Raw genomic sequence first — 24,393 nt, 5'->3', positions numbered from 1 at the left:
ACTGCTACAAAACCTTTTTGAAGATGAGAAAACAATGATTTGTACAGAAAATAAGATCAGTGTGGAATTGTTACCAGAACTAAAAACATTTCCATTCAGTACTAGTGTCTATAAGCACAAAAGGCAGAAACACAAGGCTGAAAGGCCCCAATTCCACACAAAGGAATGTTAGAAACATTTAATACTAGAAACAACTTCACACATAGCAAAGATATCATGTCCAAGACTGATGTTAACCTACACATTCTGAACATTTTCATGTGGGAATGCAACTTCTTCCATTGGACACCCAATATAAAGAAGTTTATGCACTAACTCTTGTAAATGTATCAGTTTGACATAAACTCCCTACTTAAAGAAGGAGAAATTCCTCACCCAGAAGGCCAGATTATCTCATTATGAAGAACACAAATCTGGTGCATTTTTCTTCCACACTCTATACATTCAACAAATCTGTAGAAGGAAAAAAATAGGGGAAGGGAAACAAGGTTAGTAGGTAGTTACTTGTGTGTTTTATCAGAGGAGTTCCAGGACTTAGGCCCTTGAGTCTGTTTAAAGTGAAGGGCTCATCTGTGCTGAAAACAGCTTCCAGAATGAATGAAGAACTTAAGTCAGGTAGACTATGCAGGGACACATTACCATTTGCTTGCCTAAATACCACCCACTTCACTCACTTTTTAAAGTGAGGTCCTTCTAAGGATAAAAGCAGTGAACTGCTTGTTGCTGTAACACAGGGGGAAATGAATTTACTGGTGTCAGAAGCAAAGAAGCAAATGGAATAGTTGGCTGTTAGTTGCCCCACTATGCTAAAACCTTGCAAATATACTGCAGAAAGGTGGGAAGGAATCAGAAACAGTATCACTTTCAGAAGATTACCAGAGATTTAAGGACAACTGATGTGAGTGATATGGTCTGCTTCACAGATGTTGGTGAATGTAATTGTCCAAAATACCTAAAGTTGCTTCATCCCTCAGGACAATCTGACTACTTCACAACACCTCTGAGACTTTGAATGAATAGCTGTAATTCATGTAGAGCATATGGCATCATACTGCAAGTTAGGCTTCTATTCTAGTGTTAGGCTGTATCTTCACTATAACAAAGGGAAAGAAAAGTTATGAATTGAGTTACTATTCTCTCCTTCCCACAGCCCGTGTAGAACAGCAGAACTGGCTGACCCTTACGCCCCTAGAAGGACGGTGTAGGAAGAACACATCCTTTTTGCTCATTCATTTGAGAATAAGATAAGTTTTGCAGAATAGCAGCACAGGTGTAGAATGCAGGACCATCTAAAGTGGCTTCAGAAAAGTCCTCAGGATTAAAAAGAAAAGCAGCTGAGTCACCATCACCTCAACTTTGCTGAACGTCTACAGCCCTGCTTCCGGAGCAGTGTAGAACTATTTTAACAACATTCCCTTCAATTACAGCTGCCTGTAAAATATGACAACTAGGAAAGCCAACAGCACTAAAAGGGCAACCACCAAATTACTCAAATCAGTTCTGAGATGTCAGCATTTATCACAACAAGGCTCCACAGAAGAGCTCTCTGCATTCATCATTCTGTTGCATCCACACTCAGGGCAACCAAGTGCAGTAATTTTGGCCCACACAAACAGCAGTAGGGAAGTCTCAGGTACAGGTGTGGTGGTTTGGGTTCTCAGCACAGAAAGTAGCCCCTGCCAGCTAACAACAGCACAGGAAATTTGAAGCAGCTGTTTGTCACAGAGAAAGCTGTCTTTTTAACAAAATACTGATACTGAAATGAGGATCATTCAGAGCATTACTTACAGTTCAGGGTCCAGTGTATCGTTTTTTCTCTTTGAAAACTGCTCTTTGTTTATTGTGCTATGGAGAAACAGGCAATACATAAAACTCAGTTTGAACACGAGGCAACGTACATCCATGCCACCACACACACATCCACACACCAAGACAAAACTTGCAAGCACTTGCTAGCACTGTATGGGAAAGGAATTGTATTTCACAAAGTGACAGCCAACTAAAATATATGCCACCACTGACTCTGCCCATGGAAAAGAGAGCTTGTAGAGAATCACATTGTTCCCTTGTGCCAGCTTTACTACAGGATAAATAGTAAAACTTGCTGACACTCAAGTTTTGGACCAGTCTGATGAGTATTTCGTAGTGCAAAGACTACCTGATACACTTCTCTAGTACTCTGAAGGCAGAGATTTCCAATTGTCTTTGATGACTGAGAAAGGCAGATTATTTTATTTCAGATTCCCCTAGCTTCCCAACTCTGTAACCCCAGCCCGGCCATGACTCTACACCATCTTTATCTACTCTACAGCATTTGCAAGGCTAGAAATTCCATCTTTTTGACAGTGAGATTTCAGGCACCTCTTACACCAGTAGATTAAAAATATTCCAGAAAGGTCATACAAAAATACCTGCATCTGGAAGTGTACCCCAAAGGGTGAGGAAATCAGTACGTGCCTCTCTGAGAAGCAATGATAGAGGCTCAGTCCAACCTGAACAAGGTGCATTAACCTTCCTATACTTTTATTTCAGTGTTTATTCAGGATAGTCACACCTGCAGAATGTGTTCAAGCTCATCAGATAAATGATGAAAGTTCAGTCTCCCAATTGCCTCTAATTATTTATATGGAGAGTAGAAGTATAAACAGGACCTGGCATATATAATCCTAATCCTTTTTCCTTTTGTCCATTCTAACTACAGGTTGTGAGAAGAGAGGAAAGGAGCAGGATCTACATGCACCAATAAAATGAGTTCCTAAGAAATCCTGTAGGCAGGTGAGAGAACAGTCACAAACATAGCTGCTCCCCATGTGCAGCCTATAGCTTCCATTTTCACTACACAGCAACCAAGCATTTAAATCAGCTATGAAAAACAGTACTGAGAGCTGGAAGTATCTTAACATTTCCTGTGCTCAAAAAGCTTTTGATTGTTGTCATATGGAAACAAAAATTAAGAGGTTGTGTTTCCAAATCTGGTGTAAAAACCAAAAGCATTCTGTTCTGCCTTCTACCCTGACTCAAAGAGGTTTGTGGCAAAACATTTCAACCTGAGTGCATGAGAAAGATGGGAGACTCTTTGCAGATAAACAAAAAAGTTAAGTCATATATAACATGACTATATTTGGTGTTTGGTTATGTGCAGATTTACATCTATATAGATACTTGCTTCTCTCTCATGGGACTACTTCATATCCCACATCCCATATTAACAGAACTGGACAATATTGATCAAATTTTGGGTATTTGCTTCTGCTACAGTAGCAATCCATGCTCTCTACTGAGATATGGCCCCTTGTACTGACCAGCATATGAACATGATTTCTTCCTTTTTCCTTTCAGGAAGGCAGATGTACTTTTACATCTTCCTAAGCCCCAGGGGATTCTTTCACTACTGTTCTAGATACATCCATCAGTGCAACCAGGATTTGGTAACATGCTGCTGAAGACAACTTCTCTTTCCTATAGCTTCAAGTTCCTTACTTGCTTCTCTTAGCAGTATTCCTGCAATGCCCTTTTCCAAAAAACCTTCTTCAATAGCTCAAAGAATAACTGCTTGGCACTCACTCGTCCCTCCCCTTCAAGGGCTTCCTCAGTCTCCTAAAATTCTGCTCCAAAATTTTTGGGAGGTGTGAGAAGGGGCACAGCAAAATGAAAACTGTCCCAACAGTTTGCCACCACCGTGAGAAAGGCAACCAAACCCATGCACAGCCTTTTACCCTGATCTCCTCAACAACTGTTTAACATTGCTCATGAGCAGATGGGACTCCAAATATTTGTATGGCAAAATGAGGTTGCCTGCTTCAGACATGGATAAATAATCTGAAGCTGAATACAAGTTTAATAGCATAGCCAGTCTATAAAGAGAAAGGTACATGTGACTGTTTCAAATCATGTCAGTGCCTGCAGGTATGGTTATTTTTCTGCAGAACAATACTTTCACATTTTTTTTTCCAGAGGAAAAGCTCTTCTCTTCTTTCCTATCTGTATAGCTGCAATTTTAATTACTAAGAGCTTGTTTTTCAGTTCAGTTAGTCCAGATTTAAGAAAACCCCCAAAACACAGAACAAGACAAAACCAAAATGAAAACACCCCCCAAGCCCCTCCCAGATCTGTAACACAAGTTCAGGCTTTTATAGAGAGTGTCCGGTCCACCTTTTACTAACCTACAAGCAGCATGTTACCCAAAACTAAACTCCTTCCCTTTGAGAAAGCACTCCAGAGCAGGCTAGAGCTCATGAACGCAGGGCCCAAGCAAGCACAAAGCACTCACGTTTGAGGTTGTGAGGGGTCATCTCCCAGAGAAACGCTCTCCCCTTGGATTTCGTTGAAGCACTTCTCACAGAAATGATACCTGTCAGCAAGAAGGCCATATTTGGGTGAACTGCTCTATCCACACAACACAGCCCAAGCCAAGCAACAGAGCCACCAATCACAGCAGGCCAAGGAAGGGACAGGAGCAGGGAGCAGGTCATCAAGGGCGACAAGGATATTCAAATGATGCAGATTTATGGGCCCCACATTGTGTTTGGTTGGGTTGGGGTTGTTTTGGGTTTTTGTTTGTTTGGTTGGTTTGGTTTGGGTTTTTTGCACAATCAAAGCCAAGTACAGACAATAACAAGCATGAAGGAAAACAAAAATAACACACACAAACAAAGAAATGGGGATTTGCAGGACAACAACAAAACCAGAAGCAAGACAAGACAACAGAAAGCAGAAAGCCAAGGCAAAGCACAGATTAGCATTAAATCTCTCAAATGGGTTCACAAGCAGCAAATGTTAAAGCAAATTAGAGTACTCCATTTTAGCATACCCACACCCTTTTCATTTTAATAATCCATGCCACATACAGCAAAGAATTAAAATGAGAAAGGGGAAAGAGCAGAAGGAAGGAGGAACTGCTACTCTGGCACATCAGGACAACAGTTCTGTTGGCTGAAGATTCTGCAGGAGATCAATGGAAGGACAGCCTTCTATCTTCTTCTTCCCAGTTGAAAAAGAAAGCTAAACACCAGAAGCTTCAAGAACAATAAAATCTGTCCTCAAAAAAATCTCACAGACTTCAGTAACAGAACTGTCAAACTGTATGTAAACTGAATACCTCACATGAACTACACACACAATGCTCTACATTGATATGGTTCTGCCACAGCCCAGCTCTGAGTGTGGAACAGTCCAGGCATCAAAACACAAAGTATTGCAGAGAGATACTTAATTTCTACTTGAATAAAACAGTAATTCAAGATTATACTCTGGCCTCAAAAATGTTCCTAAACTGTGGCCTCTCCATTACAAAGGCATGTTAATTGAGTGCACAAGACATCCAAAAATAGAAAGAAATAGAAGAAAATTTGAACAAGTGACTAATAAAGCCATACAAACTGCACAATAGCAGCTGTTTAGGCTACAAGGAGAGGTTTCTCAACCCTCTCTCTCCAGTCTTCACCTCAGATGATGTAGAGAACAGTACTGGAATTTGTACATTTCAGTCTAGAGGAATACATGCATGTATGTAACAGTTTACAAGTCACATATATGCACACCTCCTATGGTTCAAACATTCCCCTCTAATGCCTGAAAGCATGTACAGCATGCCAGGGTTTGAATAATAGTGCTTGTAACTGATCAACATAAAGCAGAAAATACTGACACACTGAGAAAAGCTCTACACTAAGTCTAAAATTACAACAGTTATTGTGGGATACTGAAAGCTTATTTTCTACTTCTTCACTCCTAAAAAACTCCATTCACTGCTATAAACTATTATGAATATAAGAGGATAAAAGATGTAACTCTCTGGTTGCTTTCACCCAACCAGGTGCTTAAGAAAATGGCAATTACTGCAAAATCTTCTTGGCTTTTAGGGCAAAATGGTTTTGCTGTTCTAGGAGGTTGTTTAAGGAAAGAATGGAGAGCAGGAACTAAACTGATGGAGGTGACAGTTTGGAAGCAGCTAGCCCTCGGCTGCTCAGGCCAGGCGATATCTGAGTGTTAAAATGTGTGTTTTCTTGCTCCTTCCTGCCTTGCTTCCTCAATTGGCAAGAGATACCTAGCAAGAAACCTCCTTTCCTAATAGGTTTAAATACTTTAAGTCTCAAATTTAAAAATTGAAAAGAGCTGTAGAAGTGGCAGCATTTTAGAGAGCTGCTGACAGCTACTGCAAGACAACTCCTTTAAGGAAACTTCAGGAGGAAAAACATCCATCTACTGGAGATCTGAACACACAAATCTTCCAATGAAGGTGTGAATTCCAAAAATAAGTTTGCCCTTTAGTGTTAACACCACAGAGCAAAACCAAAGACTTGCCAAGTATAATATGTATTATGATCATTAATACACTTGCTGCACAGTGTACTCAGTGTTCTGCGTGAAAAATGCTGCTGCACGGTAGGAAGCAAAGACTTCTATATAGGTTTTGTAGGTAACTAAGATTTAATTAACTGCAGGATAAAAAAAAATTCAGTAAATCATATTTCTGCAAACAAAAAGAGGAAAAGCAAAGGCTCTCTGGCAGAAAGGTGAACTACTCAAGGGCACTTTCAGCAAAGTTTTAGCTTAAAACACAAAGCAACACACATATAAAGAGAATGTATATGTAAATACACGCACACTCAACACACTGATTACAGCATGCACAAAACAGCACCAAAGGACTTTTCCTTACCTGTTCTGGTAGCTGTAGTAAGTGGCATCTCGAGGGATTGTGCATAGCTGTTTGCCATAGCAACACAAAGTCTGTGGTGAGAACTCCAACTGCAAAGAGGAGGAATGGGTTGCTTAGTACTCATACATGTTTCTGCATGCTCTCCATGGGAAGCAAGCGTGACCTAGACAATCACTTTCGCCCCGTGTTCTGCACAGATCTCCCAGCACCACAAGTGTATGAAGTGCTAGGCATAAATAAAATGTAGTGGGCTGCTATTCTCAAGCTAGCTCTTCTCCAAAGATGGAAAGCATATCAAATCAAGACAATGGAAATACAATCTCAATATGCAGAGAAACAGAACATGCTTCTTCTGCAGCAACAAAACCACATCTGTTTAATTTGCAATAGCAAATGAGTTGGCCCTAACCAAAATAAGCCTTCAGTTACTGACTTTTTCCCCAAAGGGCTTATATATAAATAGATAATTTAAGCACCAGATAAAATTAGAAGACCCATAAAAACCACAAAATCAGATTACTCAGGATTGCTAAATCCTGGTAAACTTGCAAAATTTGTGACAAACCATCACTGTGACCAACTGCAACTGCTGTATTTTCCCTCCTTCAATACAAGGAAGCAAGCAACAAACTACCAAAAAACCCCATATAAATCCTTCCTTACCTTTCTTCCACAGCAATAACCAAGGCTCTGCATAACTGGGTCAATTTCTTGCTCAAAGACCTCTGCCAGTTTGGAGCAGTACTTATACACTCGGGATGTCTTGCGGTTATAGAGCCAGGCATTATTGAACATGAGCCAGATGTCATCCACATACTGCCATGGTTCCTGGTACTGTCCTGTGTCTAGCTTCCTCTTGATAGTGGAAAGGTCCATGGGGTTCTTCACGATGTCAAAATAATCCTGCAAGAATCAGTGTATCAAAACACTGCTGCAGAACTATGGTGTGCCACTGAGAGCATATGCACTCTCAGCATATAAATTCTTCTGCAGTGCATCAAGAAAAACAGGTTCCTCCCTGACTTGATTCTCAAACTGATTGTGACATACAATGAAATCTCTAAGCAATACCACATCCCTCCTCAGTGCCTTCTTTTCATTATTCTCAGGCTTTACTGCTCTTCCACTCCTAAAGAAATAAAGCCACTCTAATCTTAATCGGCAAAACAATTACTACATCAAGCAGGGAATGGCAATGTTTTTGCAGCCACTGTGATCTAGAGCATTAATAGACAGAGGCTGGTTTTAGCAGACCAGACAACCTAAGAAACAAAAAGCTATTTTTTACCATCTAATAAAATTATTTCATGTCTCCTCTGGAGAACACCTTTTCCCAATTCTGCCCTTTGGTTATAGAATAGAATAAACCAGGTTGGAAGAGACCTTCAAGATCATCGCGTCCAACCCATCAACCAATCCAACCCACCTAAACCATGGCAACTGCTACAACTAAACCATGGGACTGCTACTACAGAAGTTCTTGGAATACAGCAGCCCTGTGAGAGCTTGTTTATGCCTGCTAGTAAGACATAAGGCTTTATATTTTTGTATCCTTAAAGCCCACACCTAAACCAAACAGAAAACCCTTCAGCCAAACACTGTTGTGCAAAGCACCTAAGTAGAACACCTATGTATACATGGTTATGCTTAAAGAGTGAACTTGTGTGGTCAGTTAAAAGACAGATTCCTTGAAAGGTAGTAGTAATGTCTTCTGAAGACTATTCTAACACAAGCCAAGAAATTTGACCTAAACAAAGCCAGTAACTTGAATAGTGTCTCTCTTGCTTGTAACAGAATAACAATCATTGAACCCTTTATTTTCTAAGTGGTCATGATCTGCTGAATTTCCCACTTATTCTAGTAGGTTTTATAAATGATGAGAAGCATCTATGAAATTTGGCAACAGAAGCATCACCACATGAAGCAACACCCATAAAAAGCCCACACAGCACTGGGGAATGTGTTGATAATCACTTCCACGTATGGTATAGCTGCTTATTCATCATAAGGAACACAGAACCAAAGAAACCTGTGAAAAACCGAACTTCCCTTAGTCAGGCACTGCCTGTTCCACTGCCCAAGCTAAACCCCTTCAAAGGCATCAATATCAAAACATTAACAAGACAGAGCTAAGCTGCTCTCAAACAGGTATGTCATAATGGAGTAGCTCTGAATTACAGCCAGGAAAGTATCTTGCTAAGACTCACAGGAATTCCTAGTAGTTGGGGATCCACAGGCTGTCGAAATGGAAGAGACTCTGGATCCTGACGGTAAAGTGCCTCCAGTGTTGGCATAAGCGCCTGCCGCAGCTCTTCTGGCTTGAAAACTTTGAAAAACAATCAACATTAGAAAGACAGCAAAAACAGCTGCAAGGAAGAAAACTGCTGGAAAATGTGAGGTCTGTGGAACAAAGACTACAGACAATGGGTGTAAGTTACTTAACATGGCTTGTTTATCTTCTGCACCATTTCGTTCTGAGGAGGACATTAAAATGATCATCCGGATGGCCAAAATACTAACAGGAGTTTTCTTTTTACCATAGGCAGACCCTGCTAAATTGGATAGAGCCACTTTATGTTCTTAGATATGGCCCCTCTCTGAAGTCTCACAAACCAACACCTTCTCCAGAAAATCTGTAACAGAAGAGCATGTCAAACCTCTATGGATCAACAATTTTACTACAGCTTAATGTCTCCTACTAAAGCCTTAAAAGAACTTGCTCAAAGCCAATGACACGCATGTGTACTAAGTACTTCTGTCCAAAAGTCACAGAAACCAACCCATATAAGCCTAATGAACACTAATGAAGAAAGGTCAAGGGGTTTTCCCTTGAAGATTTCTCTAGAGAGACGCAGTGAATTTGTCAAAACACCGTTCCCCTGCTTACTTTTTTTCTTTGACTGCCCAGCTGCTGGAGATGACTGAGTAGCTGGAGTAGTAGGTCTTTCTTCCCCCTCTGCAACTTCAGTCTTCACTTCAGATTTCTTCTCTTCTTGCTCCATTGGGTCTGGTTTACATTCCTCCACAACAGGTTCTACTTTAACCTGGAAAGTAGTTTGGAGTGTATCGCTTAGTTGACTACTCACGCATGTTTCTCTCCTTTGAGCCTCTCTGCCCTCCTGCCCACCAATCTTCCTTGGGATTAAGGGTATCTAGTTTTAAGACAAAATTTGCCTAGAACTTGAGCAAATGTCAATCTTTAAACATTGCAGTATTAGCATGGATGAACTGCTAGCCAGTTCTCAGCTGCAAGCAGACACACAGGTACTCATCCAGCTCTTCAGACAGGTGTGAGAGTCTCCTGCACACTGGGACTGCTAAAACAATGCTGCTGACAGTCACATTCCTAACTGTCATCAGTGACAAGCAGTCCATCATTTACATACAGAAACACAGAACCATTTAGGTTGGAAAAATACCTTTAAGGGAATGGAGTCCAATCATTAACCTACCACTGCCAAGTCCACCATTAAACATGTTGCTAACCATCCCAGCTACATGTTTTCTAAATATGTTCAGGGATGGTGACTCAGCCACTCCCCTGGGCAGCCTGTGACAACACTTGACGATAGTTTTGGTGAAGAAACTTTTCCTAATATCCAATCTAAACATTTCCTGCCACATCTTGAGGCCATCTCCTCTCATCCCAATATATGCAATTCCCATATTTAACAACTGTCAGGAATATCCAAAGGACTGACCCAAGTGTCCCCTTACACTGTCATTTACCAAAAAGCCTCAGTAGTATGGTCTTTTCTGGGGCCACTGGCTTCTACCACCATTTTCACCAGAAAACAGAGCTGCTTCTTTAGGAAGATGATGCCAAGAAACAAAATAGCAGCAGCAGGTTGAACTCTGAGAGGAATGATTTGAATGGAGACAGAAAACACATAGCAGCACTAGATGTTTTCTACTCAACAGCTGGCGAACAATCTCACCTCAGGTTTCTCCTCCATTTGCAGCTCTGTTTGTTCTGGTTCCCCTTCATCTGTTTTAATATCCATTTTCACTTCCTGCAAGGGTGGCTGCTGCTGCTCTGGGACAGTCTGCTGAGAGTTCACCTCTGTACTGCTGGTGGACGGGGGGTTGGATACCTGCCCATCAATGCTTACAGCTGGCTGTGAAAGCTGAGGGAACAAAACATACACAACAAACAGGCTTTTAACGAGTTTAGTTTTGATTAATCTACCTTTTACCTATACTGCATTTCCACCAAGTTTCAATGCACTCTAGTCCTGCTTGCTTCTCCTGAAGAACAAACTTCAGTTATAGAAAAACATGCAACAGACAGTGGAAGGCCTGGGATACAGAGAATCACATACTGTCTCCATACTGTACACTGTCACCATGGGTATGCAGACATAGCTGAAGACCTCAGTCATGTTTCACAGTGAATTTCAAAACATGCACTACAATTCTGAAAACACAGACTTGGCTTGATACAAAAAAACCCCACAACCCATTTTGACATTAAACATGCCAGGAGCTGCTGTCCTAATCAGAAACTCACACAAAAAATAAAAGACTGAAAATTAAAGTTTACATGGAACTGTTTGCAGGGAAAGCACAATGAAAGTATTTCCTTACAGGTGTTGTGGGGTGCTGAGGCTGCAGCGGTGCTGTTGGTGTGGGAACAGATGCAGTCGTGCTCTGCTGTGACAAGGGCTGCTGCTGTTGCTCTGCAGAAGGAGTAACTGGAACTGGAGGCTGGACTTGTGGGGGCAGCTGTGCCTGTGGAGGCGTTGGAGTCTGCCTTTGAGGGGGGTGCATAGTTTGTGACTGTGGTCCAGGTGGCATTGCCTGAGGAGTAGGTGTGGGGGCAGTAGTGGCAGCCGCTGCTGCCTGCTGTTGCTGCGAGCCCAAGCCTGGGGGTGTGTGGTGAGGTGTTGGGGTTCGGCTAGGTACTGGAGAAGGAGAATTACGGTGCATGGGAGGCTGTGAAAGAGGTGGGCAGTGAATGTGGCTCCCCTGAGAACCTGGAGCCATTGCAGGAGAATTCACAGGACAGGAAGAGCTGGTCATTTGTGCCTGTGGGATAACAAGTAAACATTTGCAACGACTTGAAGTAGAAAAGTGACAGAAATTACTGTCCAACAGCTGCTTTCCTACAGTTATTGGCATACTTCTAGAAATGTGACAAACTTTTGTTTCTAACAACTCTTGTTTCAAAAGGAGAAATGGTCTATTCATTTCATTTTGCTCCACACGAACAAAAAGCTGCTGAAAATTTAGTCAGCTCTAGAAGTTGTTCCAGGGGAATGACTTCTGCTTGCTGATGCATTTAAAGAGTGGCACTACCTACACTCCCAGCTCATAAAGCATTTCCAAAACTAGATGTGCACATCCTGAATATGGGACAATGCACCACAGTGGAAAACTGCATTCAAATACCCTTAGTGGGCCCATGCCCCCACCCCAAAGGCTATAAACTGAATTTATCATCAGAAATAAGCACAGCTGTGACTGTACCATTAAGAGATTACAGAAACACTGTACTGGTCAAGGGAAAAAAGATGACACTCCACAATAATCTTGCCTGCAAACTAGGAAGAAGTGTCAATGAGAAGCAAACTGATCCTCCCTAGTTCTTCCTGGCCTGAAAGGTTCTGGCTGAAAAGGGAGAGGGAAAGGACAGAAAGGAAACTGCTAGACTGTAAGCTTGGACTTTCAGTAGTGATAACCCTCCTATGCCCCAAAGCCAGCAAAACACATTGCTCCTGGGATAGACATGCCTTTTAAAGACCACCATCTCCCAGGCTCTTCTGCTTTGCTGTTCAGCAAGAAAGTCTTAACAACTGCATGCTGAATAACAATTTCTTCTTTGCTCCATAAACCCAAAGATTTATAAGATTCTTCTCTGTCCCACTTAACCTTAAGCCTGAGAACAGCCAACAGCCAACCCTTGCCATTCCCAGTGTTACATCAGAAAAATGCAGAGTCTCATTAAATTAATTCAGGTGACTATAATTCCAAAAGCATGTCAGTAAAAATGAGCTGCTCTCCATTACTACAAACAGAGCAATGAAATGAGTATATGACAGAGCCCACTGACACCAATGCCAGAAATCAGCAACTTACTTGAGAAACCGGTGTCTGATTGCCAGGCTGAGTCATTGGCATGCTGGCCGTGTTCATTCCTGGGGAGGAAGCTGGGAACTGGGGCTGCTGTAGAAACTGGTTCTGACCAGAAGGCTGGCCAACCCCTGGCTGCTGCATACGTGAAGGAAATCCCATCTGCTGCAGAAGAAAGGAACTCATTTCACACAGTGTGCTTATACCTCCACAACATATTACCAACCAACCAACAACATTGATCTTGTTGCAGAAATTGATGCTTGTCGCTTCTCTGTAGGATACAATATGGAAAACCTCTCAGAAGACAGAAATTATGATGATTTCCCTTGTAAGCTAAGGAAAAGGATATTGATTTCAGACTGCAACTGTGACTCATGATTTATTTTTCTTCCTTGGATGCAACAGCACAAAGAGCTACTTAAATGTAATTTTTAGGTCATTTCTGCCACCGAGATCTGAAGTCTTACCACAGACCAGAGAGATCTTTCAGCAGAGGTACAAAAGGAGGAAGAAAACAGTCAAGAGAGTGAAGAAATGGTGCTTAATTTAAAAAATAGGAAGGTTACTTATTTATTTAAAGGAGATCAGAGCCAAGAGAAGCAAACCTGTGAGCTCAACAGCCTGGACCAAATGCACACTGACCTGGTTCATGGCCCCAGCCTGGCTTAGCTGTCCAGGGTGCTGAAGAGGAGGGGTTTGCCGGGGTCCCATCGGCGACAGCTGCATATTCATCTGGCCAAACTGATTCATTCCTGTGCAATCATGCCCCAAAAGAAAATCACTTATAAACAAAGGCCTGAATTCTCCTCTGGGCACCGTTCAACATTTGGAGAAGTGCTGTTACTTTCTTATCAATTTCATTCTCTAGTGAGCAGTTTCCAAGCATACAATACTACAAAGGTGCTATTTCTATCAACCAGTTAGTTACATGGAATAAATTTAAATCCAAGATGTCCAAGCTACCACACTCCATGAGAATACAGACTAGGCTTTTTGCCTCAAAGGCTTGTTTCCACTGTTATCAAACCTCTGAAGACCAATTTTCTGCAGAAGTTGCATTGCCTTAATTACACATTCACTTTCTGAATCCTAAACCATACCTTCACTTCCTGAAGTACTGTGTGTTGGCTACAATGATTCATGAGCATGTAACAATGGTCCTGGCCCTTCCGGCTGAGCAATAATTCTTAACCATCTTCCCTCTGCCATCAACATGTTCTCATCTGATTAAGCCCATGTTTGACTGACCCCATCACACTATGTTCACACGATCAAAAGTTCCAAAAGCATCAAGTTCTTTATTTAACAAAGCAAGCAGCTGAAGTGTAGACTGTAAAATGTTATTAAAGTATACACAGTCTTTTCATTAAGCTTGGAAAAGACTATTAGGATCATGAAATTCAACTAGCAATTCAAGACCACTATGCCCATTAAACCATGTCCCAGAGTGCCATGTCTACAAAGTGTTTTTTAAACACCTCCAGGGATGGTGACTCCACCACTTTCCTGGGCAGCATATTCCTTGACTACTTGACTACTCTTTCAGTACAGAAAATTTTCCTAGTATCTAATCTAAACCTCCCCTGGTGCAACTTGAGGCCATTTCCTCATGTCCTGTCACTAACTACTTGGGAGAAAAGACCAACACTTACCTTGCTATGTATTTCTGTAAGTATTATACAATACAGCTAGCTATTTTCTCAATCAAATTAGGAAACTACAAGTGAAGCAAGGGCTATGACACTTCAGCAAGAGCTGCCCAATTCCAAGACCCCTTTGAAATCACAGCAGCTCATTTGCTTCAAGCAGTTACCTGTCTGTGCCTGCATGCGATTCATCATCTGGTTTGGCACATTGGCACGTATCAAGGATGGGTCTGGAAGTGGACCATCTGGAAAAATAAGAGATACTGGAGTAAGATGCTGGCATTTGGAAGACCACCAGGTTTTATCTATCAAACACCTTAGAGAAAATTGCAATTAAAATCCATGTGTAATAGAAAAAGAGATATAACACCTCCGCTCCCCAGAGCACACGGACCAGTAACTCAAGTCAAAGCATGAAGCAAAACCAAAAATGACCTTGAAAATATAGGCATGTCCCATTGACAGAAATAACTTCAAACTCAGGATTTCAGAAGTTGAGTGTTAATCTGAATTATGTTATCAACTTATGACAATAAACTCAGCAGTTCCCCAACATTCCAGAGCACAAGAACGTCTGCCAGACCCCTCTACACTGTTATTGCACCTCTTGATTTAAAACACGATGACAGCGACATGGTTCAGAGTTGTTTATCAAAGCTCTGGAGTTCAGAATTACTGGACTACATTATAAATAACCTGAAGTATCCCATCTACTGTTGCAGACTAACTTTCTACAGAAGTTAGAGCAAACAAAGTCACAGCATTGACCTTTCTTGAATCTTGGTCATGCATCTCAGTAGATCCTGTTCCAATTTCAAGCATAAGATGACCCAGAACTGGATTTACCAAGAAAGGTTAAAATTTAAGCAGGAGAGCAAGAACTGATACAAATTGCTCATAGGATGTGCCTGGAGCTACTGGATCTTATTGCAGTGTTAAGGGGCAAAAAAGGCAAAGATTTTGCAAGTACTTTTGAAGAGGAGAAAGTTCTGGTTTAACTTTGAGCAAGCCAGCACTGGTGAAACAAGGAGGGCAACCAAATTGCCCTACCATGCCTACCAAAATGACAGTACACAATTGCCCTGCACCAGGTAGTCAGCAACCCAACTGTTCTTACTTGCAGACATCCCTGGCTGGGGCTGTCCCATGTTGGGCCCTTGATTCATGGGAGCCTGCGGCATGCCTGGAGCATTTGGAATCATGCTTTGTTTCTGCAGCCTCGTTCTTCGTTTCTCCTCCAGCTCCTTCTGAATCTTATAGATCTTCTCTGCTAGCAAGTGATAGTACTCTGCCTGTTGGGAGAAAAACAAGCCAGGAAAGATGAGGGTAAGTAAAGACTCCAGTGATTCAAGCTTGGAAAACAGCCTTCCACACATTTCTGCTTGGGTCAGGATGGCTCTCCCTTTGTAGCGGTTGGTCAGAGCAGAAAAGGGCACTGCTTGGGGCACTGCTGGTGGCCATCAATCAACACCAGACATTTACCCTCTCACATCCAACATTTCTTTGAGAATCACAGTCAAGAGCTTCATGATGCCTTCAGGGAACCCCAAGAAGTTTCATGCACAGCACACCCAAACAGGCATCACCCTGATGCCAGGCACACAAAGGGAGAAGCCAGCAACTGGCTGGGTAGACTCCATTCAGCAGTTCCTCAACACACACTTCCTCAGCCTGGGCCTCTCATCTGTGCTTTCATTCTTCTTCCTCCTTTATTACTATGGGACTAAGGCAGAGACACACATGACTGGACAACAGAGGATGGCATCTCACCCTGCTGTTTGCTGATTCATACATGTCCCCTTCCACTTTCCGAGCGTATGCCACCAGATTCTCCATACGCCGATCCTTCAGTGCTGCTGGGTCAGGAGTGGGAAATATGGCTTGGACTCTGAATAAAAGACAAACACACATACACAAATGATTAGGATGTTCCCAGTATGGCACATCAGCACTAATGCCTGTGATACAAATAAAAGCAGCAAGCAAACCTGGAAAACTCTGGCACTGTTACTGCTCCTGGGGTACACTGCCCCCATGTAGACTTTAACTACAGAGTGAGACAACTTCCAAGACAATAGTCCCAAACCAGCAGACACTGCTGTGTCTTTCAGGCTTTTGCCTTCCCTTCTCACAGACCCTGAGAAAACTCACTTCTCATCTTCTAATCGTGGAAGTCATGCCCCACATGTACATTTCAGAAGCAGCAACTCACCTAACAGGAGAGTGCTTTGCTATTAGCTACTCACAATTTATGAACAAGGTGGTTTCGGAGGTCCTGAGTAATGTCTTCATGCCACTGCTTTCGAATTCCGGTATTGGCTGGTTGAGCTGTTGGCATGGCTCCCAAACTGGCAACGTTGGCGCTTTCACTCATCATGGGGCTTCAAAAACAGAGCAAGAACTGAGGGCAAAAGTCTAGCCCAAGCTTAGTCATCTTACAGTCATAGCCTCTTTTAGAATAATGTTAGGACAAAGTGCTAGTTCAGCCATCCCCTAATCAATGGACAAACTCTGCAGAAATAGCTGTACAGACACCAAAACAAGGCCATGAAAGAGTACATGCTGTCCTACCCAAGCATTTGGAAAACTGCAACAAAAGCTACAAAACCCAAAAGGCAGAGATAGCCATCAGTGGCATTTACCCCACTGTTTATGCAAGAAGTGCCATGAAATCAAACCGCTGGGGTGCAAAGAATAATTCAACTTACTTTTGAGAATTCATGGTTGAATGTAACATTGAGTCAGGCAGCAGGTTAGGGGTTTGAACCCCTACTCCTCCATTCACTCCCATTGGGTTTGCACCTAAAAAAAATAAATGAGTAAGAATTCTTACAGGAGCAGCCTGTTTGCTGTGCAAAATCAGCAACTGCTCAGTAATAACAAGGACCTTGACTACTGAGTACTTAGTCCTTTGTGAAGGGATTTTAACTGTATTGCTCTCCTTACCTTCCTCTTCCTTTGCAAACAGAACTGAGGCACAACATGGGTGAAGCATCACATCATGGTACTGCTCTGCACATCTTCCTGAATTTCTCCACAAACAAGCAACTTCAGTTTGGTGCAAGTGTTATGTACCCTGACTTTCAGGGAGTTTTGTTTAGAAGCCAGTGGGTTTGGTGGCTGAGAGGGTTTTTGGGGGTTTGTTTGGATTTTTTTTTAGCTTTGGGGGTTTTGTTTGTTTTGTTCAAGTTTTTCTGGTCATTAAGGCACTTCAGATGAATTTCACAAAGGCTTCAGGAACTTAAAACATCAGCTACCACCTACATCTGACAAGGGCCCCCCCATCTTGACTTAAGGATCCTACAACTAACTCTGATGTTTGTCCTAAGGGGGAAAATCTGACAATCCTTTGCAGCAAAAATCTCTACTCATTTGTTAGTACCAAAACCTGCCTTTCTGAATCACTGCAGATCTCAATCATAGTTAAAAAATAGGCTTATTTTCTTCACACACTATAGTTAAGACTCAGATAATGAAGATCCAGCATATTTTCTGTCTGGAGATTCTGAACAGATCAATTTGTGAAGCTGAGTAAACCACGAAAGCCATTACAAAGCTCCACATGTGTTTAGGACATCTGAATCCCACAGCATCTGTATTTCAAGTGATATCAGGCACTGTGTGCAAGAGAAGCCCACTCAAATATATGAAGCCTAATACAGACTTCTAATACCACAACCAAGTGTTTTAAATAGTCTTTTAATAAATGTGACTGAGGGAAGGGAGGCTGGAGGCACTTTATTCTCCTTCCCAAATTCCTTTTGCCATGTGAGAGCAAGCTGGTGTAGAAAACAACTATTAACCTTTGCCTTAACTCTCCCTTTCCAACTGCCAAAACAAATCATTTGTTTGATCTACTTAGGACTGCATCTTTTCACATGGCAGTCCTCACCAAATCCTGCTATTTCCCTCTTGTCATGTAGGCTGTGACCTGGTAATTCCTATCTCACCTGCTGTAATTCCCACCTGCTCTTAAGAGTGAAGCAGCAGCCAAAAGCCTGCACTCTCCACGCTGGTCCCTTCTACATTTAGTTTCAGTTTTTCATGCTCCAAGAGCTTTCTAACCCCACCTCAGTGTTCTTATCATTGATACAAGCAGTGCCTAATAATTCATGGGCCAAACTCTGTCTACAAACAAGAAAAAAAGCCCACAGAGAACCATTTTGCTTCAGAAAAGTGGGTGACATTCCTTTCAACCTTTCAAGGCCCTCACTACATTTCAGAGCTTCCAGAAACTCCTCTATTTGTAAAACATTCTAATGCACAGTAGAAAACCCTATTATTTTATTCTGATTGTCTTAAGACTTAGATCTCAGCAATCTACCCCCCACTTGTGGGGTGGTTTGTTGTTGTTGTGGTGGTTTTGGTTTTGTTGTTGGGTTGGTTTGGGTCTTTTTAATATTTTTTTTTAAAGCTTTACACACACTGGAAGGTAGACTTTTAGCAGTACACAAGTCACATGCAACCTGGAAGGACCAGCCAGAAACTTGCATTGCAGTGCAACCATAAAGGTACAAAATAGCACTAAATAAAATGTTTTGGAAAATTGGTTCTCAAACACCAGAAAACCAAACAAAAAATCCCCATGAAATGAAAGACCAAACCCTTCTTCCAAAGAAAATACTTTTCCCAGAGAACTTCTTTTCCAAGGGAAGGCGTCTGGGTCCTCTAATGCTCCCAGCTCCACTGAGCAGCTTGCTAATCAAGTCTAATATTGCAAAGCCATACCTTTTGCAAATGAACTAGCCTTATTAAGCTAGTAGGTTAAGAAAATTTGCATTAGATACAGCCTGGGAAAGTTGCCTGCAGTTTGTATTTTGACACTGACAGATAAACTTACTCATAGGATTCATAGGGCGCAGACTCTGTGGTGACTGTCCTTGTTGCTGATTCTTCACTTGAGCCTGGGGCTGTGTCTGCATCTGGTTCCCCTGATAGGTCAGTCCCAGGGCTGCGTAGGCTCTCTCAATGGAGCTGGGGTCTATCTGACTGGTAGTGTTTATGCTGGGCGTTGTCTGCTGCCCCACACCCACGGAGCCAGTATTTGCAAGTCCTACCGCAGCTCCGCCCAGCAGCGCTGGAAGAAACACATCAAATCAGTAAGGACAGCAGGAGGTTGCCAAAGGGGTCCATGAGAACAGGTAAAGAACATAAGGAGTACACTGACTACTCTGAACTAAGCCATCTCTCCTCCTAGGAGCACACAGAAAAGAGGAAAAGGTCTGGAAAACCTGTCATGAAACAGAGAAGTCTTGACCCAAGCAGTCATTCCAACATGCTGCTGAGAGGAAGTCCAAGTATTTAGGACACATCTGTTTTCTTCAAAGTGAAAACAGAGGCAGACCATGTCACAGGCTAAAGGCAGAGGGGTACACACGGCTCTGCAGCAGCCACTGCAGTGCCTTTTTAAAATTGTACTTTCTTAAAGCAAGAAACAGCTCACATTAGTCATGAGAAGAGCCCAAAGTAACATTAAGAAATGAGATGAAAAACCCAGCCCATAGAGGTAATGTAATGACAAAAATCTTGCCCAAGATTTTGGCAGGAAGACCAAGAGGACAGAAGGAAGGAGGAAAGACACCTGATGCAAACAAATGATACCATATATAATCAGGGCTGAAATGACACGACCCTCTATGTGAGTGCACACCTGCCTCCAGAACAGGGCCAGTGAAGAGCCAAACACTTGGTTGAGACAGCTATGACTTGTTCACTCTTATCACCCTCCTGCCAGCAAAATTCAATGAAGTTAGCTATTGTTTATGGAAGCTTCCTATCAGCAGCAGAAAAATACTGACTCTAAAGATTTAAAGAGCAAAACGATACTACACGCTCCCTGGTTTGAGAGCATCGCCAGTATCAGCCGAGTACAAGAAAGTTCATCTCCTGATACGCATCTTATGGTTTACTCAATATACAGATTCCCCCCAGCAAACTCACATTGTTGATTTCTTTTGTCCCCAGCATTTTTGAGAGGCAGGCACACAGGACAGTCGTGTCTCGTACAGTTCTTCCAGTGTGAGATGATTTGTCGGGAAGACGCACAATGTGCCACTGCGAAACGGAGAGGAACCAAAAGCTTTTACAAACCACTGCCAGTATCTCCACATGGTCAACACAGTAGCATCTGAAATAGCTCAGAACTAGCTAGCCCTAGAGAGACTTCTTCAAGTACTACTGGCTCAACTAAAGCTTAAAGCTCTAAGCCTGTATCTCCTTAGCTCAAAGGATAACACTCCATATACATCAGGCAGCCTGCACCACACAATTGAGATGTCAGCAACTGGCACAACCAAAGTGAACCTAGGTTACCAAAAAGGCAGCACACATTTTCCTTGGCTGCTAGGACAGACTACGAAGTCTGCAGTGCCAGTAGCAGTTTAATTCCTGGCTAGCAATTGGATGAGATTGGTCTCTTTCATGCAAGGAAGGCAAGCAGATTCCCACTTCCAGATTCTTGCTTTGTGTCCACCCTTGACAGAAAGCAGCATCCAAAAGATCTTACAGTGAGATACAAAGTTAACAGAAGATCTTCACTTGTCTCTCTGTGCTATCTTGTCCCCTCTAACTTGCCTAAACAAAGTCTCAAAAGCAGTTTAAGATTTCCATTCTTTAGGGGTTTTTGAGATGATAAATTCTACTTCCCAAGCCACCCACTAGCTCTCTTTCCAGGAGCCCTTCTCATTCTGCAAACATCAACCACATCCATGCAACATCTCCTCTACTTACCCTGGCAAGACTTGCCAGCCTGGCAGTGTGTCATGTGGTTGAGGACATTCTTCATGGTTCGGCAGTGAGGGAGGTTGCACTGCCTCACCTCCCCGTTGGCCTGCTCTCGCCGCTGACACTTGTGAGCGTGCAAGAGCAGAACCAGTTGCTGCTGAATGAGTTTGCGCTTTTCTGGATCTGCTGTCGGTGCTCCAGACCCCATTCCTTGAGAAGCTGTTGGCCCCATCCCAGCTTGCTGAACTTGGGGAGCCTGCTGCTGGCCCTGGAGAAGGTGGAAAGGAAGTTCCCAGAGAATAATCCATTTAGCAAGCAAACACCACCACCACCACCAAAGAACAGAAAACACAATGGCATTCTGTGGTTAAAGGAATGGCCCACCTATCACTAGCTCTGAATGACTCTCATTAAATAAGCCCCTTAGCAACAGTCCTCCCAGCCACAATTTCTTCTCCATATCACTCTTAGCCCTAGCTCTTGCCTTATCAAAGAGCAGCAGAACTTTGCACATGTTCCCAGGTTAATTTGCCGTGCTAGACCAACCGGAAAATATTAATAGCACTTTAGACCTCAAATCTCCTCTCGTTTTGGAGGCTAGAAAGCTGCATCCACAATTGTTACACTAATGAAAGAAAGCACCTTTTGGAGTGAAAAAGGTTTTCTCTGTTTCAGTGTAAGATACCTCAGTTTGACTGTTCCTAGAAACAGGGAATGAAGGGGAAGTTCTGGGAACCTTTTTCCATTGGAAAGTCACACATAAGCATTCAAAACAAGCATTTCCTTGTCTCTACTGCAGATGAAGCACAACTTCAGGATAATACATGTGTCAGAACTAATGTCAAGTACAGCAGCCATCTACCACATCTGTTTATTTCTCCAGACTTCTTTGTATTTCTTCCAAGTGACATCTGAAGAGTACTCAGCAAGGAGGAGAGGCTCAGGGACTGTATCTTGCTTGTCTCACTTCAGTTTAACAGTGTTCAGCTTCTAACAGACTCTTCACAGCAGGTTGGAGAGGATGTTTCTGGAGACCTCCAGATTTTTTGAGAGTTTAGCTACCTGCAATTCCTAAGCCACACTTCTGTAGCTCTCCAATATTAATATTAGCCTTTCATTTTACAAGGAGACTTCACCAATTACTCAGACCCCTCAGGGTTTATGTTCCAATATGACCGTAACAGCCTTGTTTGCAGCCTGTGATTCCAAAAGACAACTGAGATAGCAGCAACTTTTCATTCCTTGGTTCAGCTGGGTGGCAGTTCAATTTCAAGAGAGTTATATACTCTGCACTCAACTTGACAGCTGGGGTTCTGAATAGCAAATTTTGGCAGCTTCTTTACTGGTTCACACAACCATCTCATTGGCTGGACTTCCAATATTTCAAGCTCAACTTAAAAAGCCCAATAAATAAAACTCAAAGGATTGAGCTCCTTTAATTCCAAGATACAAAAGTTACCTGGAAATGTTTGTGGGTTTTTTTTCCTGCAAGAGTAACTAAGATCAAGAGTGATCCTCCTGGGGCATCGGGTAATGGAATTTGAAGCAGGGGAAAACACAAGCTGTATTCAAAAACATGAATTTGTTGCCCAAATTGAAGAAGGCAGGGCTTGTAGCATATCCTACCCCTGAACAATTTAAGCTTCTAAAATCATGAAGCAAATCACTGTTAAACTCAAGCTAGGGAACCTAATGTCAAGGCCTGGCATTTTGTTTATGAGCTTGGGCCTTCCATTTTTTCACCATCCACTTTTCCCCTCACTCTTACCTCCCTCTTTCCTTAAGTCCTGCTGCAGTAACAGCGTAGGGAGAAGAGGGGGAGGTAACAGGCCTACTACAGCAAGAGCTATTAAGGAACCTCCCACACCAGGACTGCTCGTGTACATGTAATTTCTAACAGGAACAAACACACAGCTGGGGTTTCTAAGCCATGATATATATAATACATATTTGAAAAGAGATACTTCTCTCTCCTGAAAGCAGTGAGTACAATCAGGCAAAAAAGACAAAGCTACAGTGAGAAGGCTCCCAAATACCTCAACAGTTAGAGGAGCAATGGGAGAGGAAAACAGAGGTGTCCAAACAGGTGGCAAAGCTCACTTCAGTTTAATTTTCTCTGCTAACAGGGTTTGAAAGGCAAGAAGTAGAGCTGCAGCTTATCAACAGTGAAAGCACAACTCAGAACTCTCCTTCACATCAGCTTCCTCAGGACTTGAATTAAGTGTGTTGTGTGGATTCAGAGCAGACATTCACACTGGCTCTGACAACTGCAAAAACTTGTAACATGGCAACACCAGAGCATATTGCTCCACTTCAGTCTGCTACAACATTTTTGGGAGATATCTTTCATGCTGCTTACCATGTTAGGCATTCCTGCCCCAGGAACTGTCTTCTTATCCATTGGAAACTGTGGTAAGCTATTCTGCAGTCCAGCTTTATTCTGCATCTGAGGCGCAAGTCCGCTGGCTCCGATCTGCTGCCCGGTATTCTGACTGTATGGCTGGCCATAAGGGCTGGGATTGCTCATCATCCCCATCTAGGAACAGGAATGGTAAAGATGTTCAAGTAAAATAGCTGAAGTTCACAATGTAAAAGGCAAATGACTACCTCAAGAGAATCAAGAGCGATCACAGCCATGGACTAGCTGCAATGCAATACTGATCACATTTTCCCTGCCCCTTTATGCGCATGTCTTTAGCCAACTCCTCAACCAGACAGTTCCTACAAACACAGCAAAGCTAACTCAACCACCTTGGAGGTCAGCCTGGTCAGGACTGGCCTGATGATTTATTTATGGAAGTGGTGTATTTATTAATGCAATTCTCATTTCAGCTTCCTCAGTCAGGAATTTGTCCCATGCTCTATACAATTCATAAGTCTGAAAGAATTTTTCTACTTCAAGCATCTGTGCTGACTCCAGAAGCAGACAAACACCACCTTCATTCATATGAGCAGGGTTTATCCCCAAAACCTCCTGCCCAGCTGCTAGTACTCCCACAGCTCCTCTCCAGACAGTTGTAACAATACATGTCTGCGTTTTCAGTGCGAGGCATTTTCAATTAAAGAACACACCACAAGCACAAGTAACACCACGCAGTAGCACAGGCACACTAACTTGTTTGCAGTGAGTGCTAAAGGTCAAAGGAGATGGTAGAAAGGAACTCTGCAAACAAAACAAATCTATTGAACCATTCATCCACAGGGGAAGTAGATTGGTATTTCAAACAAGCTATATGCATATTCAACAGCTTCAGCATACCAGAATATACCATTTGTTGCCTTGGAATG

The 24,393-nt window shown here is 42.5% G+C and overlaps 1 protein-coding gene across 4 annotated transcripts in view; it reads right to left on the bottom strand.

The window, feature by feature from the left end:
- EP300 (E1A binding protein p300) overlaps positions 1–24,393 on the bottom strand; it is a 64,346-nt gene that overhangs the window by 14,583 nt on the left and 25,370 nt on the right. For 2 of the 4 annotated variants that reach the window (XM_068142530.1, XM_068142531.1), the window contains 20 exons: positions 23,465–23,641; positions 21,112–21,373; positions 20,323–20,436; positions 19,223–19,459; positions 17,091–17,184; positions 16,629–16,763; positions 16,153–16,270; positions 15,500–15,674; positions 14,550–14,627; positions 13,379–13,488; positions 12,740–12,898; positions 11,249–11,689; positions 10,600–10,788; positions 9,549–9,705; positions 8,869–8,987; positions 7,325–7,564; positions 6,662–6,750; positions 4,271–4,351; positions 1,789–1,845; positions 376–453 (listed from right to left, as the gene is read on the bottom strand). In XM_068142530.1, the coding sequence (XP_067998631.1) occupies positions 376–453; positions 1,789–1,845; positions 4,271–4,351; positions 6,662–6,750; positions 7,325–7,564; positions 8,869–8,987; positions 9,549–9,705; positions 10,600–10,788; positions 11,249–11,689; positions 12,740–12,898; positions 13,379–13,488; positions 14,550–14,627; positions 15,500–15,674; positions 16,153–16,270; positions 16,629–16,763; positions 17,091–17,184; positions 19,223–19,459; positions 20,323–20,436; positions 21,112–21,373; positions 23,465–23,641 (3,110 nt within the window). The remainder of the gene's footprint in view (positions 1–375; positions 454–1,788; positions 1,846–4,270; positions 4,352–6,661; positions 6,751–7,324; positions 7,565–8,868; positions 8,988–9,548; positions 9,706–10,599; positions 10,789–11,248; positions 11,690–12,739; positions 12,899–13,378; positions 13,489–14,549; positions 14,628–15,499; positions 15,675–16,152; positions 16,271–16,628; positions 16,764–17,090; positions 17,185–19,222; positions 19,460–20,322; positions 20,437–21,111; positions 21,374–23,464; positions 23,642–24,393) is intronic. The other 2 variants (XM_068142532.1, XM_068142533.1) reach the window with 2 other exon arrangements.

This window comes from Melanerpes formicivorus, unplaced genomic scaffold, assembly GCF_026170545.1.
Source record: "Melanerpes formicivorus ecotype bairdi unplaced genomic scaffold, bMelFor1.0.p_v2 SCAF_8, whole genome shotgun sequence".
Taxonomy (NCBI): domain Eukaryota; kingdom Metazoa; phylum Chordata; class Aves; order Piciformes; family Picidae; genus Melanerpes; species Melanerpes formicivorus.
The sequence above is the reverse complement of the archived record's forward strand: the minus strand, read 5'-3'. Positions and strand labels throughout refer to the sequence as shown.